This window comes from Morus notabilis, unplaced genomic scaffold, assembly GCF_000414095.1.
Source record: "Morus notabilis unplaced genomic scaffold, ASM41409v2 Scaffold303, whole genome shotgun sequence".
Taxonomy (NCBI): domain Eukaryota; kingdom Viridiplantae; phylum Streptophyta; class Magnoliopsida; order Rosales; family Moraceae; genus Morus; species Morus notabilis.
In genome coordinates this window covers 88577-107879 of record NW_010365347.1, presented here as the reverse complement: position 1 = coordinate 107879, position 19303 = coordinate 88577, and the positions used below count along the sequence as shown (strand labels likewise).

The window sequence follows — 19303 nt, the reverse complement described above, 5'->3', positions numbered from 1 at the left end:
TGCTTGCGTCGACAACTAGTAAATACTGTATTTACTGATAAACATCATATTTATCAATAAATATTGTATTCATCAGCGGTAAAAAAATATCGCATTTACCAATAAATCCAGAAAACCAACCACTGATAAATCCTAAATTTGTTAGTAAATCTAAAATGTAGTGATAAATACGTATTTATCAACATCAATAATAAGTAAATACAGTATTTACCTATAAATCTGATCGTTCACACGGACTATGGTCAATCCGTATCATCCTTTAAAAAAACAAAAAAAAGTCCAGATTATGTTTTTTTCAGCAAAATCAATTCTCAAACTCAGATGATCAAATCACAAACTCATGAAGTCAGATTATCAAAAACTCACACACTCAGATTATCTACAAAATCACCGGAAAAATAACGATAGATCTGAATCCACCGATCGGAGGGAAAGATGTCGCCCACTCTTTCTCAAGCGCCTTCTCTCCTCCAACCTCCTCACCAAATCCCTCTCCGCTCCTATTCTACTCATCGCCAACTCCCCTTCCGCGGCTTCCAGGTCCTATACTAAGGATGGTGAGTGCAAAGTTTTTGTTGCCTTAAATGTTTGTATTCTGAAAAAATAATTCCATAAAAGAAGGGATCTTTTCATTTTTTTCATGTAAAAAAACATGTCTTCGTGTAAATTGGAAGCTTGATTATTATTGCCAAAGTCTAGTAAGTTTTTTTTTTCCCCCTCTTTAGCTAGAAACTTTTGAAAACAAAGGAAGATCAGTACTGTAAGGTTTTTGTTGCCCCTGATGTTTGGATTCTGAAATAACAGTTCCATAGTAGAAAAGCTCTTTGACTTTTTTTCAAGTGAAAAAACAAGTCTTTTATTAGGTTGGAAACTTAGAACGGTATGCGTTTCCTTCTCCTAATTCTAGATATCCCAACATCGTTTGTTGTCCAAATTATTTTGATTACATCAATAGTTGAAGTGACATTGCAGCGTTTAAGTTGTGAGTGCTACTTTTCGGTATTATATATCACAATGACTACAACTTTGTTGTTTTGATCTCTGGTATATTCAAATTGACCTATAACACATATCATTAGAACACAGAGGCTTCGTTCAGTTCACGGATTTAATTTTTTAATTCAAGCTGATATATGATTTTATATGAGAGCTAGAATGGCTAGTATGGTTTTTAAATGTTCATTTATTTTAACTAGAAACCATAGTCATTAACGGTTAAAATGCTTAGAACAAGCATGATCATAGTTTAACCTAATTATCTTCTAATCAATATAAAAAACTAAACAAGATCTATGCTTCTGGAGGACTCATTGGTGATAACAACTATTCTTCGTAACCAGATTTAAATGCTTTTCTGCTCTTTGATAACTGAGAGAGCAAGAGAAAAAATTTGGATTAGTTTTGCTTCCAATTCTGTGCAGGGCACGAGTAAAGGGAAGAAATCAACGAATATGAGCATTTTATTACACATTGCACCTAGTTGATGATCGTGTAATCTAATCCGTTCAGACTCAAACTAATACTTGCGTACTTTAAAAAAGTAAAATTTAAAATTGAATTCAATAAAATGTTCGAATTATGAATCCTTGCAACGAAAAGTGTTGATAACTGGGCCTATCATTCCTGATTCAGAGCCCAGAGGGCTTTGCAACAGCTGCTTTTGCTAAGGCTTATTGATCGTATTTTTTGGAGGGGGAAAAAAAAAGTAGACTTTTGCAACGAGTTTAAATTGATTGTTCTTGATGTATTTTTGTTATTTTCTCTTCCAGGAACCTTAAGTTAACTTGCAATGTCGCATACCGAGAGGAAAGTCAAATGAATTTGCTCATTATTTGGTTTTACTCTTTTCTTTGAATTGATAATAACATCCCTCTTTTTAAATATATATATATATATCACTTGTATTATTATCTTTATTAGATTAACAACTTTATATTACAAAAAAAGATAAAATATGGATCAATCGCGCTATAAGCATGTCATCTTTATTAGATTAACCACTTTATATTACAAAAAAAGATAAAATATGGATCAACCGCGCTATAAACACGTCGGTCAATACAGTGTTCTCTAAAATTTATTTATTTATTTATTATTATTATTATTATTATTTTGTGTCTATTGTCCCCTTTTCCTTTTGGTCTCTTCAATACATATATTATCATCTCATATCTGCTCGAACTCATTTTCATGGTGTGTATCCATAAACGATAAATAATGGGACAATACTTATTCATCTTATTCTCTTTTTCTGAGTGCAACTCAGGATTACCACTTACTTTTACTTAAGAATTCAATCTATAAGCATATTATCTTGAGAAAAAAAGCAACAAACGTTCTTCAGCGACCAAAATTTGGGCCAGATAGTGATGTAGATTTTAGAAAAATTATTGTTAATTGTGTTGAAAAAAACAGTTATTACGAAAAGTAATTGAGTGTTTGGTAACGGTAATTATAAGTGTTGATGGTTCTAAAAACAGTGTAATAGAAAATTTTTATTAATTGTACTATAAGAAGATTGCTGCACAATTTACAAGTCAAAGTTGTATTTGAGCTGCTTCTGATTTTGACTGTAAATTTTTTAAAAATTATTTTTTATAATTTTTTTCAAACACAAATTTCAACTATAAATGACTAGATAATTAATTTTGGACTCCAAAATAAATAATGATTTCTACGCACGTGAATATTATTGGTGGTCCATGGGAAGTGAACTGTGAACTTGTTATTGGTTTATTATTATTTTTTTCGTGACATAATTCGATTTTCACATCAAGTTCGTGGCCCGTAATCTATATGGCGTGTCACCGCATCCGACAATTTGAGGCAGATATAGCTCTTCATCATTATTTTAATCCAAGTTTGCCATTATCGATCGTTAATCATCCATTAATTAAGTTTAGTCGCTATTATTTATACATTAAATCTCGACTATCTCCGGATTAGCCCATTCCTTTTTCGCTTTGAATATTTTCTAGACCATCTCTGTCCGTTCAAATTACCAAATCCACCCTAAACAGAAAAAGTTGAGTCCTAAAAATGTTAGCAGAATCATATGAAAAATTCAAATGATTTTTGTGGATTTTAGTGGCCCTAAAATGGATTATAAGTCTCCATATCGGTATGATATACGCTTCATGTGTAATCACTGAATATCACTACCGTCAAATTCTACAAAAACAGACCTCAATTGTTGTTCGTTTTGTCCTGTACTGCTATACTACCAGAAAATTTTACGAGCCTCTCGATATTATTTTTATGGGATTTGCTTATGATTTCTGATATAAATTTTGTGGGACGCTATATCTTAGGGAACAAGGGAAAAAATTCCATATATTTTGTTCCGTTTATTTTCTAATTACCACCAAAAGGAGAGAAGAAAACAAAGAAAAAATTCTTTCAAAAAGGAAAGAGAGAGAACAAATAATTCACTTTTGTTTTATATCTTTGGTCATTTGTAGGTCATATTTTTTTATCAAAACACACATATTGAAACCAACAGTTCATAACTTTTTTTTTTGGTAGATAAGTGAAAATCCAGTTCATAATTACGACACCAAAGTCGTTGTTAATTTGACTACCCTTTCATGTACAATGTTCAAAAAACATGTTTAGTTCGCTGATTTAAGTTTTTAATTCGAGTTGAGATGTAATTTTATGTGAGAGCTTTTTACTGTAATAAAAAAGTTAGATGTGACTGTTTTTGAGAATTTTTTACTATAGCAAAACTCGAATCGATGAAATGAACGGGACGAAAAAAAATACAACATAATCTTAAGAAAAAAAATGATAATTTAACAAAATTATACGGAGATCTGATGGTCCATAATTATTCTTTTTTTTTTTTGAGTAAAATCCTAAATTTGTTAGTAAATCTAAAATGTAGTGATAAATACGTATTTATCAACATCAATAATAAGTAAATACAGTATTTACCTATAAATCTGATCGTTCACACGGACTATGGTCAATCCGTATCATCCTTTAAAAAAACAAAAAAAAGTCCAGATTATGTTTTTTTCAGCAAAATCAATTCTCAAACTCAGATGATCAAATCACAAACTCATGAAGTCAGATTATCAAAAACTCACACACTCAGATTATCTACAAAATCACCGGAAAAATAACGATAGATCTGAATCCACCGATCGGAGGGAAAGATGTCGCCCACTCTTTCTCAAGCGCCTTCTCTCCTCCAACCTCCTCACCAAATCCCTCTCCGCTCCTATTCTACTCATCGCCAACTCCCCTTCCGCGGCTTCCAGGTCCTATACTAAGGATGGTGAGTGCAAAGTTTTTGTTGCCTTAAATGTTTGTATTCTGAAAAAATAATTCCATAAAAGAAGGGATCTTTTCATTTTTTTCATGTAAAAAAACATGTCTTCGTGTAAATTGGAAGCTTGATTATTATTGCCAAAGTCTAGTAAGTTTTTTTTTTCCCCCTCTTTAGCTAGAAACTTTTGAAAACAAAGGAAGATCAGTACTGTAAGGTTTTTGTTGCCCCTGATGTTTGGATTCTGAAATAACAGTTCCATAGTAGAAAAGCTCTTTGACTTTTTTTCAAGTGAAAAAACAAGTCTTTTATTAGGTTGGAAACTTAGAACGGTATGCGTTTCCTTCTCCTAATTCTAGATATCCCAACATCGTTTGTTGTCCAAATTATTTTGATTACATCAATAGTTGAAGTGACATTGCAGCGTTTAAGTTGTGAGTGCTACTTTTCGGTATTATATATCACAATGACTACAACTTTGTTGTTTTGATCTCTGGTATATTCAAATTGACCTATAACACATATCATTAGAACACAGAGGCTTCGTTCAGTTCACGGATTTAATTTTTTAATTCAAGCTGATATATGATTTTATATGAGAGCTAGAATGGCTAGTATGGTTTTTAAATGTTCATTTATTTTAACTAGAAACCATAGTCATTAACGGTTAAAATGCTTAGAACAAGCATGATCATAGTTTAACCTAATTATCTTCTAATCAATATAAAAAACTAAACAAGATCTATGCTTCTGGAGGACTCATTGGTGATAACAACTATTCTTCGTAACCAGATTTAAATGCTTTTCTGCTCTTTGATAACTGAGAGAGCAAGAGAAAAAATTTGGATTAGTTTTGCTTCCAATTCTGTGCAGGGCACGAGTAAAGGGAAGAAATCAACGAATATGAGCATTTTATTACACATTGCACCTAGTTGATGATCGTGTAATCTAATCCGTTCAGACTCAAACTAATACTTGCGTACTTTAAAAAAGTAAAATTTAAAATTGAATTCAATAAAATGTTCGAATTATGAATCCTTGCAACGAAAAGTGTTGATAACTGGGCCTATCATTCCTGATTCAGAGCCCAGAGGGCTTTGCAACAGCTGCTTTTGCTAAGGCTTATTGATCGTATTTTTTGGAGGGGGAAAAAAAAAGTACACTTTTGCAACGAGTTTAAATTGATTGTTCTTGATGTATTTTTGTTATTTTCTCTTCCAGGAACCTTAAGTTAACTTGCAATGTCGCATACCGAGAGGAAAGTCAAATGAATTTGCTCATTATTTGGTTTTACTCTTTTCTTTGAATTGATAATAACATCCCTCTTTTTAAATATATATATATATATCACTTGTATTATTATCTTTATTAGATTAACAACTTTATATTACAAAAAAAGATAAAATATGGATCAATCGCGCTATAAGCATGTCATCTTTATTAGATTAACCACTTTATATTACAAAAAAAGATAAAATATGGATCAATCGCGCTATAAGCATGTCATCTTTATTAGATTAACCACTTTATATTACAAAAAAAGATAAAATATGGATCAATCGCGCTATAAGCATGTCATCTTTATTAGATTAACCACTTTATATTACAAAAAAAGATAAAATATGGATCAACCGCGCTATAAACACGTCGGTCAATACAGTGTTCTCTAAAATTTATTTATTTATTTATTATTATTATTATTATTATTTTGTGTCTATTGTCCCCTTTTCCTTTTGGTCTCTTCAATACATATATTATCATCTCATATCTGCTCGAACTCATTTTCATGGTGTGTATCCATAAACGATAAATAATGGGACAATACTTATTCATCTTATTCTCTTTTTCTGAGTGCAACTCAGGATTACCACTTACTTTTACTTAAGAATTCAATCTATAAGCATATTATCTTGAGAAAAAAAGCAACAAACGTTCTTCAGCGACCAAAATTTGGGCCAGATAGTGATGTAGATTTTAGAAAAATTATTGTTAATTGTGTTGAAAAAAACAGTTATTACGAAAAGTAATTGAGTGTTTGGTAACGGTAATTATAAGTGTTGATGGTTCTAAAAACAGTGTAATAGAAAATTTTTATTAATTGTACTATAAGAAGATTGCTGCACAATTTACAAGTCAAAGTTGTATTTGAGCTGCTTCTGATTTTGACTGTAAATTTTTTAAAAATTATTTTTTATAATTTTTTTCAAACACAAATTTCAACTATAAATGACTAGATAATTAATTTTGGACTCCAAAATAAATAATGATTTCTACGCACGTGAATATTATTGGTGGTCCATGGGAAGTGAACTGTGAACTTGTTATTGGTTTATTATTATTTTTTTCGTGACATAATTCGATTTTCACATCAAGTTCGTGGCCCGTAATCTATATGGCGTGTCACCGCATCCGACAATTTGAGGCAGATATAGCTCTTCATCATTATTTTAATCCAAGTTTGCCATTATCGATCGTTAATCATCCATTAATTAAGTTTAGTCGCTATTATTTATACATTAAATCTCGACTATCTCCGGATTAGCCCATTCCTTTTTCGCTTTGAATATTTTCTAGACCATCTCTGTCCGTTCAAATTACCAAATCCACCCTAAACAGAAAAAGTTGAGTCCTAAAAATGTTAGCAGAATCATATGAAAAATTCAAATGATTTTTGTGGATTTTAGTGGCCCTAAAATGGATTATAAGTCTCCATATCGGTATGATATACGCTTCATGTGTAATCACTGAATATCACTACCGTCAAATTCTACAAAAACAGACCTCAATTGTTGTTTGTTTTGTCCTGTACTGCTATACTACCAGAAAATTTTACGAGCCTCTCGATATTATTTTTATGGGATTTGCTTATGATTTCTGATATAAATTTTGTGGGACGCTATATCTTAGGGAACAAGGGAAAAAATTCCATATATTTTGTTCCGTTTATTTTCTAATTACCACCAAAAGGAGAGAAGAAAACAAAGAAAAAATTCTTTCAAAAAGGAAAGAGAGAGAACAAATAATTCACTTTTGTTTTATATCTTTGGTCATTTGTAGGTCATATTTTTTTATCAAAACACACATATTGAAACCAACAGTTCATAACTTTTTTTTTTGGTAGATAAGTGAAAATCCAGTTCATAATTACGACACCAAAGTCGTTGTTAATTTGACTACCCTTTCATGTACAATGTTCAAAAAACATGTTTAGTTCGCTGATTTAAGTTTTTAATTCGAGTTGAGATGTAATTTTATGTGAGAGCTTTTTACTGTAATAAAAAAGTTAGATGTGACTGTTTTTGAGAATTTTTTACTATAGCAAAACTCGAATCGATGAAATGAACGGGACGAAAAAAAATACAACATAATCTTAAGAAAAAAAATGATAATTTAACAAAATTATACGGAGATCTGATGGTCCATAATTATTCTTTTTTTTTTTTTGAGTAAATCCCTAATTCTTCTTTGCTGTAAGATACTTTTTTTAACCTTATTATAATTTAAAAAAAAAAAAAACAAGTTGCATGTAAGATACTTGTGATTCATAAAAATAAAAATACAAATTAAATTTATAATTATAATAATAATTAAATTATAAGAAAACAAAAAAAAGGTAAAAAACTAGTGGTCTTCCTTTCCAATCAATGAATGCAAGAATACAAAAGAGGGAAGCCCCTTATAATTTGCATGAAAACTGCCAAGAAGCGATGAAATTTCCTTGGTCTTTCCCAAGGCTCCCACTGATTGTCGTTTTTGTGTCCGGACACGGACATGCCTTCAAGACAGAGCCAGGCATGACATCTCCACGTGTCGTTCTCATATTGATCGCCGAACAAAAATGAACACAATCCATTGAATATTCCACGTCATCAATCCGTACGCCTACGTGGAATTGTGGGTCCGAGATGGCGGGCAGCAGGAAGAATATATACTCCATGTTTGGAATAATTCCTTTTGGATATTCGAATATCCTCTTCCGTGATCCGCCCGCGCCTTCGCATATTTATTGGCGCCTGTTAATGGACTGACGTTTATGCCCCTGAAGGTTTTTCCAAATTACTGGTTTGCCATTCTGGTGGGATTGGTTCATGAATTGTTAATCTAACGAAAATGCCCCTTCGGAGTCCGTAAAGACCCACTTGCAGTGTGAACATGCTGACTCTTGAGCTTGAAGAATCGCAGCCGTTGGATAACAGATTTTCTGGATTGGGCGGTGTAGATTTAATATTTAATTGACGCGCGTGGCACCGCCAAATCTTTTACTATAATACATGTATTCTCGTTCTCTTTTCGCTTGCAAGCGCGTCACCAAGTACAGAATATAGAAAACAATTAGGTCCCGTTCACTTTGCTGATTCGAGTTTAGAATTTGAGTTTTTCTATAGTAAAAAGCTCTCACAAACAATCACATCTAACTTTTTTGCTACAGTAAAAAACTTTCACATAAAATCACATCTCAACTCGAATTCTAAACTCGAATCAGCGAAGTGAACGAGGCCTTTAATTAGGTTATGAACTGCTCAATATTTTTGTGCAAAATGTTTTTCTATTCTATTTTCTACTATCCCGTTACTTCCGATACAACGAAATCTTTAGTTCAATAAGTTAAAAAATTAAGGGATTTTTGAGGTAGACAAAATTATAAGTACATGTTACACCACAGTCGAGCGATCGACCGTCCCTTTGAGTGACAAGCGCTGAGAACTCCCCGTTGAGGACCGGTTGTTGACGCCGAGGGAACCAGTGTGTCCAGAGTGCCCTTTAGACGTCGAGAAGTCACGTGCGTTGATGCGCGTCGAGGGCCCAACCCATGTGGTGAGGACCCGACGTCGAGACATCAACCCGGTCAAATCCGCTGTCAGTCCTGTATCACCTACCGCCACTATTGGAATCAGGAAATCAGGCATTGGGTAAAGAGTAGTTAACCTGACCGGGAAGCAATACTAGGAAAATTCAGCTGCCAAATCCCTAAATTAAGGGATAAAGGTTGATTTTCTCGGGAAGTGCAAGGGGTTTCTCATATGTATAAGATAGAGCCACAAAAGTTCATTACGTTTTTTGAGACACACAAAAATACTACTCTAGAGAGCTTGTAATCTACAACACATTAGTGCATGTACAAGTGGATTAGGCAATGAATTTTAGCCAAACCACTATAAACTCTAGTCTCATTTACTTATTCAGCACCATTAATTTCTAATTAATACGCGAATGATTAGTGCGAGTGTTCTCGGAGAGTTAATAATTTCTTGTTGATCAGAATCACCATCAACAATACCTTTTAAGGGGCGTGATAATATGCATCATAACACTATATTTGCAAATATAATACGTGAGAGTATATGTCACATTCTTTTATGAGATATATGTAAGAAAATGAGAATTTTTTGGTAAGATATGAAAAAGTACCTTTTAAGTGGAGTTCGGTTGTAATTTGTGATTCATCAATGACCTATATCAGTATGTCAGTTTTGTTTTGTTTTTGTTTTTTTTATTGATTTTTAATATAATATTGATCAAACCCAACATTCAGGAAAAAGGAGAAAATACGATATACGTGTACAAAGGGGATTACCTACAAAGGTTTATGATCTGTATGGGTGTCGATCGTACACTAGAAAGCAAAAGCCAACTGAGAGGTAACCCCCACATAGAAAGGGATGTTTTATATGAAATATATATGGGGTGCCTTCGTGACAAGCATTTATTACTTGATAGAATTGGATTCTACGTCGATGACCAAAATAAACGCATTATTTCTCTAGTAGGAGCGATAATTCATTTGCCAAACTAGTGATCAACGTTATCTTGGATATTTGCGGGTAATGAGTCTCATGACTGTATTATCAATTTGCTCCAGTATAACGATACGAAAGTATCTAATTCTACCCAGAGTTTTTTTTTTTTTAAAAAAAGTATTATTAACAAAGAAAATTAGTCAACTCCAAAATTTATTTTACGATAGATCACTCACGCATCAATCCACACGAATTAAGTAAAAAGTAAATGCATAAAAAGTGAAGAAGACAAAAAGTTTATAGTGGCTCTCCGGAATATTATCGTCTACGTCCACTTGTGTATGCATTAAATCTCAAGAAATACAATGAATCTCTCTAAGTGAAAAATTGTACATAGAAACTAAATGAGGAGTTTAACCTTTATTTATAGATTCTTATGTACATAATATATCTATCTCTAGATCACATCATGAGATAAGCTTTTTATCTCATTTTTAGACAAGATTTTACTTAGCTTTATCTCCACATTTAATTGTTTGAATTTAAATACATGGTTGTAGTTGATAATCTATATCGATTCTTTTATTTGATATTGAATATAAGATAAGAGTTATCCTTTCCTGATTTGGCGGGCTTTAGATTGATCTCAGCCTTATCTTGGACTTGTCGACTTCTCTATGTAGACATCTTTATGACCTTTTTGGGATTTCTCGACCACAATCACACAGCTGCTTAGGAACTCCTTATTCAAAGGATATTTCCCTTAACTAGTACTTATCGACAGGTAAGCCCGATCCTGCCTTCTGGAATTCTCGACGGCTTTACTTGGACAAATGGTCAGAAATCTCGACCATGGTGCAACAAGTATAACGACAAAAATAATAACTAAAGTGAAATAGATAAATAATCTGTTAGGAATGGTGTCCTAGAAACATGAGATGTAATAGGATATTTATTATTTAATTAATAAAAGAGTTTATTCATTATTTTATGTGCATATATTATTGAATATTTTATGAATATATAATTGAAAATTTCATGATTAGTTATGTGACCTTAAATATTGTATAAAAATGTTATATGCGAAAGGATAATATTTAAGGATAATAATCAAAATGATGTTGCTAATGAATTTAATTAGTTCATAATATTTAATTAAAACATTAATAATACATGTCATTCCCATTTAGAATGGAACAATATTATCCGTACTATTAAAATGGAGAGATATTGAATAAGTGTATTATGCATAATGAGATTATGTAGAACATGGACATAGACACAATATAAATTTTAGATAATTTTCATTAAGTATAGAAATTCTAATTGAGTTTACTAATGGTCATGTATAGAATTATTTTAATCTTAAGTTATTAGTAGACTCCAATTTGTGGATTTATGTCTTTTAATTTACTTGGTACAGATTTCAAGATGTTTAATCATATTCCTTGTATTTTAAAAACATGATGAAATAAGTAGCTGAGAATGTTATTATACAAGATGAAATCCATTCATTCTTGAGAAATAAGTAGATAAATAATTCCCTTGAGGGTTGATTCGTACTTAGACTAGTAGGAGCTCTGACTTATGGACTTGTTTTATGAATCATTGTCTATTAGAGAATCAATGGTACTCAAGGGTAAAGATGTAATTAGAGAGGTTAACGGATTTAACCTAACTCTAATTATGAGTTATTTATGGAAGATTGATCTATATGTAATGACTATATCAAATGGACACTTCACAATTTATATGTAACTTATGTCTATAATTACGAGAGTGTAATTCCAAGTTTATAGTAAAGTAACTTTTAAAATTAATTTTTAATTAGAGAGTTTAATTAATTATTTTATAGGTCCATAAGTCCATGCGTCCTTCTTATTATCCTACAAGACATTAAGGGCAAAATGAAAATTTTAGAATTATAGAATTCTAAAATAAAACATTCAAGAATAATTAAGTGAGAATTAATTATAAATTAAATAATGTGATTATTTAAATTTAAATTTAAATTTTAGAACACACATGTGAAGGTGTCCACATGGTGTACACGCAATATATCCAATTGACTTATTTGATAAGTTGTCCAATTTGAAATTCAATTGATTTAAGTTTGACTTAAATTAGAATTTGAATTTTAGTCAAAATTAGACTACATGATAAAATGCATAATTTTTGTCATATTCTTTGCCGGCAATATGCACCTACCACAGGAGGAATCTCCCTGTAGTGGCCAGCCAAGAGGATAAATGAGATAGAGGGATTGTGTTTCAAAAATCAAATTAGAAGTTTGATATAATTATCAAGTTTTATCTTGGAGATAAAGATTAGACTTCTTCTGGGAGTCTAACTTCTACTCTATAAATAAGAGATTGTAAAAAATTGGAGAACACAATTTTTTGCTCTCCCTAGCTATAGTGGCTGAATTATAGAGTGTGAGGAAAATGAAAATTTCTCTAAAAGTTCAACGTCGTGCATGTGTTGTGTTCGTGAAAAACTTGAGTGTTTGTTTGCTAATCTCGTTTTGTTTCAAGTGTGCCTACACACACGTCTTCGTAAATTTTGAGAATTGACGAGGAAGATTCAGGTGTCTAAACTAATTTGGAGCAACGAACGTTCGTGGTCAAAAAACTCAAATTATCGACCTAATCGTTCGTTAGGTAAATAAATTAATTTGATTAGTTTATTCATACATAATTTAATTTAATCTATAAATTATTTTAAAATTTTATAAATTTTTTTATTATATACGATATGTTAAATACACATTTTTACATCCGAAATCGTTTCGGAAACCATCATAATCAATTTGTTGGGAGCAAAGGGAAAAAAAGGTGAATAAAAGAGAAAAAGAATATGATCACTGACACGAGGAAGGCACATTATTCTCAAGTGTCAAATCCAATTCTTCAAGGCCTTCTCATCACTAGTCAAATAAATGTCATTTTTCACACACAATATATTATACATACATAACATTATCCAAGAACATGCAGAACTTTTGGATCTTATATAAAATACATATGGCAGTTGGTATGGCGTATTGAATTATAACACTATAGATTCTTATAAAAATTATAAAAAAAATATATAAGAACTACAAGAGAACAATTATTAAAGATAAGGTGGATAAGAAAAAGAAAAAAGAGGCCTTCAGAGTTTTCTAGTGCATAAATCAACGGGGACGAAATGTTTCTTCCCCGAATTGTCACTCTCTCGAAAATAACGTGTATCCAGCTAAGTTGACACCCGTATCAAGAAAATAAAACCAAATACTTGAAAAAAAAAAAAAAAAAAAGCTATTTTATACTTGCTTATAATAGACTCACCAAGCTTACTCGCCAGGTTTTCCTCTGAATCATGGTTTTTCTTCTCCGAAATGACCTCTTAAATCCTAATCAACTTGCTTTATTACATTCTGTGATGTTCTTGTCACCCTACTTGCAAGTATTTGGAAAATCGAATTGAAAGCGTGAAATGAGGGCCAAAGACTTATGAGACAGATTGGGGCACGTGTCATGCGTGTGGCAAAGACGTCACAAAATAAGGCAGTGAGAGTTGGCGGATATTTGACATAACAATAATTCTCGAAGAAAAACGAATAAAAAATTATTGAAAATGTCTACAAGTTTAATCGATCGAGGGAAAGCGTTCGTCACGCCATGACACTGTTTAGTTATTTAGGTCCCGTTCACTTCACCGATTTGAGTTTAGAATTTAAGTTTTACTACAGTAAAAAGTTCTCAGAAACAGTCACATTTAATTTTTTTACTACAATAAAAAACTCTCACATAAAATCACATCTCAACTCGAATTTTAAACTCAAATCAACGAAATGAATGAGGCTATCGTGTATAGTAAAAAATTAAGTATTACTTGTACAAAGAAGGGAAAAAAGGAAAATAAAGAAAAAAAATGAAAAAAAGTGATTTGACATGAAAATTTGTGACTCATTATAATATTTTTTTTTCATAAAAAATATACATAAATTAAAAATAATTTTAAATCATAATTTTAAATCTGTGAACTAAACGTCGAGTGATAACTGGGAAGATAACTGCCGATGGAAGGAATAGGTTGAGATTTATGATGGTAATTCATCTCTAATTGTTACTTTAATCAAATAGAAATTTTTCAAACTCCTTCTCAGAGGTCATTGTCAATAGTTTCTTTTTTCAGTTTAGAACCTTTTCGCTATTAAATACGTGATACCAAAATTATTCCTTCAAAAATATGAGATGCCAACAAATTAAAATAATAACAAAGACAAATTCTATCTCTTTTCGCATAAAATAAAAATAAAAAATATGTAGAGTTAATAGAACTTGATGATTCAGACCTACGAAATATGATAAGTTATTTTTCTTTTTTAATAAAATAATAAAAAAGACAAATTATATCTCTTTTGGCAAAAAATAAAAATAAAAAATATGTAAAGTTAATGAAATTTGATGATTCAGACCTCCAAAATACCGATGAGTTATTTGTTTTTAATTCTAATAAAAGATTTTCCAACTATTTACACGCAAATTGTATGAATACAATTTATTGCTAGGTAAATGAAATTCCTATAAATTCAAAGGGTTGGACAATGTTTTTTTTTTTTTTTTTTTCTAAATGAAGGTAGATTTTTTTTTAAAACCTATTTAATCGCATTGATTTATTTTGAAGTAAGACAATTAGCATGGTTTAAGTCCGAATCCGAATCACATTCAAACACAAACAAACACACGTACATACATATATGTGTTGTGTGTATTCCTATACATTGTTCCTGTTTTCTTGGGCAAAACTTGGCGGCGTGGTATTTACTATTTCCAAGTGAGAATCGCACCACAACACCTAAAAGCGAAATTTTTGGCCGTGTTTAGAATTGATCTCGTTTTTATTTTTTACATTTTTTAAGAAAAAAAATGAAAACGTTCTCAAACGGCGTTTGGCGCAATAAAGACAAAAAACAGAAATGAAAACGATTTTTTAGTTTAGTGTAAAATGAAAGAAAAATGAAAAACGACTTTTAGTGATTTTTTATTTTCTCCTCTCTCGAGTAGAGAGAGAAAGAGATACATTAATAGTTTTTTTACACTGAAAATAATTTCTTGATAAAACTATCAAACGCATTTTCAAAAATAATTTATGTCTGAGATTGAAAACGTTTACATTTTCATTTTCATACAAAAATTAAAATCATTTTGGGACGAGTTCCAAACGCGTCCATTACTACTTAAGCCAGGGGCATTCTAGTAAACTCAAACATAGAACAGAAACCTCGACGTCAGAAACCAAGGTTGAATCCTAGTGGATATCAAATGGTAGCCGTGGGCAGTAGCGGAATTTCACAGTTTTAAAATATTATTGATAACCGGCTTAAGAATCCTTGCGCTGCACTCCCCATTTGCCTTCGAATAATCTTCATTCACAGCTTTCAGGAAAGAATCAACTTCCTCCTTCGTTAAGATACACCAAAACCAGAGAGTTTCAGAGGAGAGAGAAGAGAGAGAGAGAAGTGATAATTTTAGAGTGAGAAAGAGAGACGAACACATCTCTAGAGAAGAAAACACATTGCACTTAATCTCAGCCGAGCCAGAGGTAAGTTTCTCTGTAAATTTGGTTCGCGTAATGGTTGAATTTCAATTTGTTTTCACAGATTTTTCGTTTCTAATGGTTTAACAAGATTTCTTTTCTATTTTTCGTCTGATTTACTGGATTTGATCCAAAGAAGAAAGTTTTGACTTTTGCCGGAGCATCGAACTTTTGTTGCGAAATTCCCTTTTGTTTCTAATCATTCAGAATTTAGTTTTGAAGTTTCCAGTTTTTAGATTTGTTGATCTGTATTTTGCAGATTGGGAAAGAAATCATGAAAAGTTGAATTCTATTCTTATTTGTTTTTTCCTTTTCCTTTTCCTTTTCTTTCGTTTTCTTCTCTTCTTATCTTCGTTGGTGATTTAGCTGGGAGGTTCATTCTTATTCTGGCAAAGCTCCTATCTTTTGATTGCAAAGTTTCTCAATTTCTCATCTTGTCTTATATATATATATATATATATATAGCTTTGCGTCCAATTCGCTTTGACTTTGGTTGCTTGTTTAGAGTTTATTTTATTTTTTATTCTTTTCCACACTGTATCCATCAATATCTGTTACAATAATTTTATAATTCGCAAGTTTTTTCTCTTCCTCCTAGCAAAAGCGGCGAACTTTTCTTCTTAAGAATACAATTTCTCTTATATGGTTCTGGCACCTCTTTTTTTTGTTCCCCCCCCTGAAAATATGGTTCTGGCACTTGCTTCAATTGACTTTTCCTTAACCAACCTGTTGACTTAATTATGTATCACGTTTACAAATTACATTCACTTAAAGCTAAGTTATTTCTTTCACCAACATGAACTTTTTTAATGCTTCTGTCTTAGGAAGCACATTTTGATGGATTTTTTTTCTTTTTCTTTTTTTTTTCCCCCCTCAGATTGCAGATTTTGGGTTTGGTCTACGAGAGGAAGCAGAAGGACTTTTTCCTCTTTACTGCAGTACATGGGTTCATTGACAGAAACGGCACATGAGAGAAATTACAGCAAGCCTCCAGGAATTAAGTTTCTGGAGCACATAAAAAAGTCCACCCTTTCCTTCAAAACCCACCAAGCCATTATCCTAATTGTGACTTTTTTGGCATACGCTAGCTACCATGCTGCTAGGAAAACCACAAGTGTTGTCAAGAGTTCTCTTGATCCCCAATCCCCTGATGTGGGATTGAAATCTGCACCATGGAGGATTAGTTATGTTAGTGAACCGGCAGAAAGCAGAAGGCTTTCTTGGGTGCTTGGTGATGGTTGGGCTCCATTCAATGGACTGGACGGGACATCCCTTCTTGGTGAACTCGACGTGGCGTTCCTCGCTGTTTATGCCATTGGAATGTATTTTTCTGGTCACTTGGGGGATAGAATGGATTTGAGGATCTTTTTGACGATAGGAATGATAGGAACAGGTGTGTTCACTTCCTTTTTCGGATTGGGGTACTGGGGGAACATCCATAGTTTTTACTATTTCCTTATAGCTCAAATGATTGCTGGTCTGTTCCAATCAACTGGATGGCCTTCAGTCGTCGCGGTGGTCGGTAACTGGTTTGGGAAGAAGAAGAGAGGGCTGATTATGGGGATATGGAATGCTCACACTTCCGTTGGAAACATCACGGGATCTTTGCTTGCTTCGGCTTTATTGAGCTATGGATGGGGCTGGTCCTTTGTTGTGCCTGGTCTCTTAATAGCATTCATTGGTCTGGTGGTTTTCTTCTTCTTACCTGTTAGTCCTGAATCTGTTGGAGCTGTAAAAGAAGAAGATGAAGTGGATTCTCTGGAGAAGAGTGGAGAGGTGCTCGCAGAACCGTTGTTGTTGAGGTCGGACAGAGAGAGTAAAGAGAAAGCTGTGGGGTTCATTGAAGCATGGAAGATTCCTGGAGTTGCTCCTTTTGCTCTTTGCCTCTTCTTTGCCAAATTGGTTGCTTATACATTCCTCTATTGGCTTCCTTTCTACATTAGTCACACAGGTAATTCAATTTGCCTTTTTTCCAATCCTGATACAGAAAATGTGTCAACCACAAGAATTGTTCTCATTTTTATATGGTTACATTTTGCAGCTATTGATGGCAAGTACTTGTCCAATGAGACTGCTGGAAACTTGTCTACATTGTTTGATGTCGGAGGTGTTGTTGGAGGAATCCTAGCCGGTCACATTTCTGATCGTTTAGACGGGAGAGCAATAACAGCGGCGAGTTTCATGTATTGTGCTATTCCTGCTCTCTTCTTCTACCGAAGCTATGGACATACTTCCTTGACTATAAACATTGCCCTTATGTTCATAACCGGCGTGTTTGTGAACGGGCCATATGCTCTCATAACAACGGCCGTATCGGCTGACCTGGGAACACATAGCTCACTGCAAGGGAACTCGCGAGCACTCGCGACCGTAACGGCAATTATAGATGGAACAGGCTCTGTTGGGGCTGCAATTGGACCCTTGTTGACAGGCTACATTTCTGCCAAGAGCTGGAGCTTAGTTTTCACAATGCTGATGGGATCGGCTCTAATTGCAGGGCTGCTTCTTACTAGACTTGTTGTGTCTGAGGTGGCTGAAAAAATCGCTTTGACGGCGACGAGAACTTCATCTGCGGATGATGAGGTGTGATACGGCATTAGTTTGTTAGGAACTGTAATTATGTTTGATTGTTGTGTGATTCCTTGGACTGGCCAAATCCTTCAAGACCAGTGCGTGTTAAAATGAAATATGAGATCTTTCTTATGGTTAAAGAAAGGAGAAGATTTTTTTAGCCTTCTCCGTAGTTCTACTTCAGCAATTGAGGGGAAAATTCGGTGGAAAAGGAGCAAAAGGGAGGTGGACTAGAAGATAGTCATTGTATTATATCTGTTTGTACATTTTTTTTTTGTATGTTACATCAATTTATGCAAGATTTCAAAAAATTCAACCTACGAGCACCATTTCTTAAGCTTTTCACGCTTTTATAAACTTTTGTAAGAAAGATCCACCATGTTGTGAGAATAAAATGTGCTCAAACTTTTTCTTCCCTTGGGAAGAATGATATCTCTAAAGACTAAATTGACAACTTTGTCTCCTGAAATTTGAAATTAGTGAAGGAGGTTTTCAAATTCAGTGTGGGGGCTCGGAAAACATGGGCCACTAGAACAACTTCCTTTTCTTGTTTTTGCATCAAAGTGTTCAAGGACCACATAATGTGATGGGAAGACTTGAAGTAGACAACTTCCGTTAAATTTCGTACTGCCAAATTGCATTGGTTCGTTTTGGCAGGCAAATTTTTGTAGGGTCCAAAAAAAGGCGGTTGTCCATGATGTATACCGGGAAGTTTGCAGTAAATGTGGTGGGAATTTGCCTTTATTGAATGGGTGTATTTATAAAGGCCATTTTATTTTACAAAAGGGAATTGTGTTTTAACCAAGATTAATTTTTTAACAATCAAATTTGTAGTAGGAATAATTCTATATCGCGTTGTAAATTTTTAATACGAACATAAACTAAACTTACCAGTCAAAAATTAATCCACGATTACAAACAATAGTTGTTACTAGTGGAGTCAAATTGCCTTCTCCTCCACCGTAAAGCTTCTCCAAACAAACATGGAAGAAATAAAATAAAGCACAGACAGACATAGACTCGGCTTTCCTGCAAAAAGGTCATCTAAAAAATTTAGGAGACCAAACCTAAAATAAAACTGCCCTTATTTAATGGGATTGCTTCAAGACAGGGACTGTGAAGATGGTGTTTTCATCAT

At 33.0% G+C, this 19303-nt stretch overlaps 1 protein-coding gene across 1 annotated transcript; it reads left to right on the top strand.

Annotated features, from left to right (window-relative positions):
- Positions 1 to 15419: 15419 nt before the first annotated feature.
- On the top strand, positions 15420 to 18476 carry LOC21386932 (putative glycerol-3-phosphate transporter 1). Its single transcript, XM_010107932.2, has 3 exons — positions 15420 to 15600; positions 16472 to 17545; positions 17636 to 18476. The coding sequence occupies exons 2-3, from the start codon at positions 16537 to 16539 to the stop codon at positions 18181 to 18183; spliced, it is 1557 nt and encodes a 518-aa protein (XP_010106234.1). The 5' UTR covers positions 15420 to 15600; positions 16472 to 16536; the 3' UTR covers positions 18184 to 18476.
- Positions 18477 to 19303: the final 827 nt, after the last annotated feature.

Coding starts and splice junctions, on each gene's coding strand:
- LOC21386932 (XM_010107932.2), top strand. CDS start 16,537: ATGGGTTCATTGACAGAAACGGCACATGAGAGAAATTACAGCAAGCCT. Junction 17,546..17,635: donor TTTCTACATTAGTCACACAG/GTAATTCAATTT, acceptor TACATTTTGCAG/CTATTGATGGCAAGTACTTG.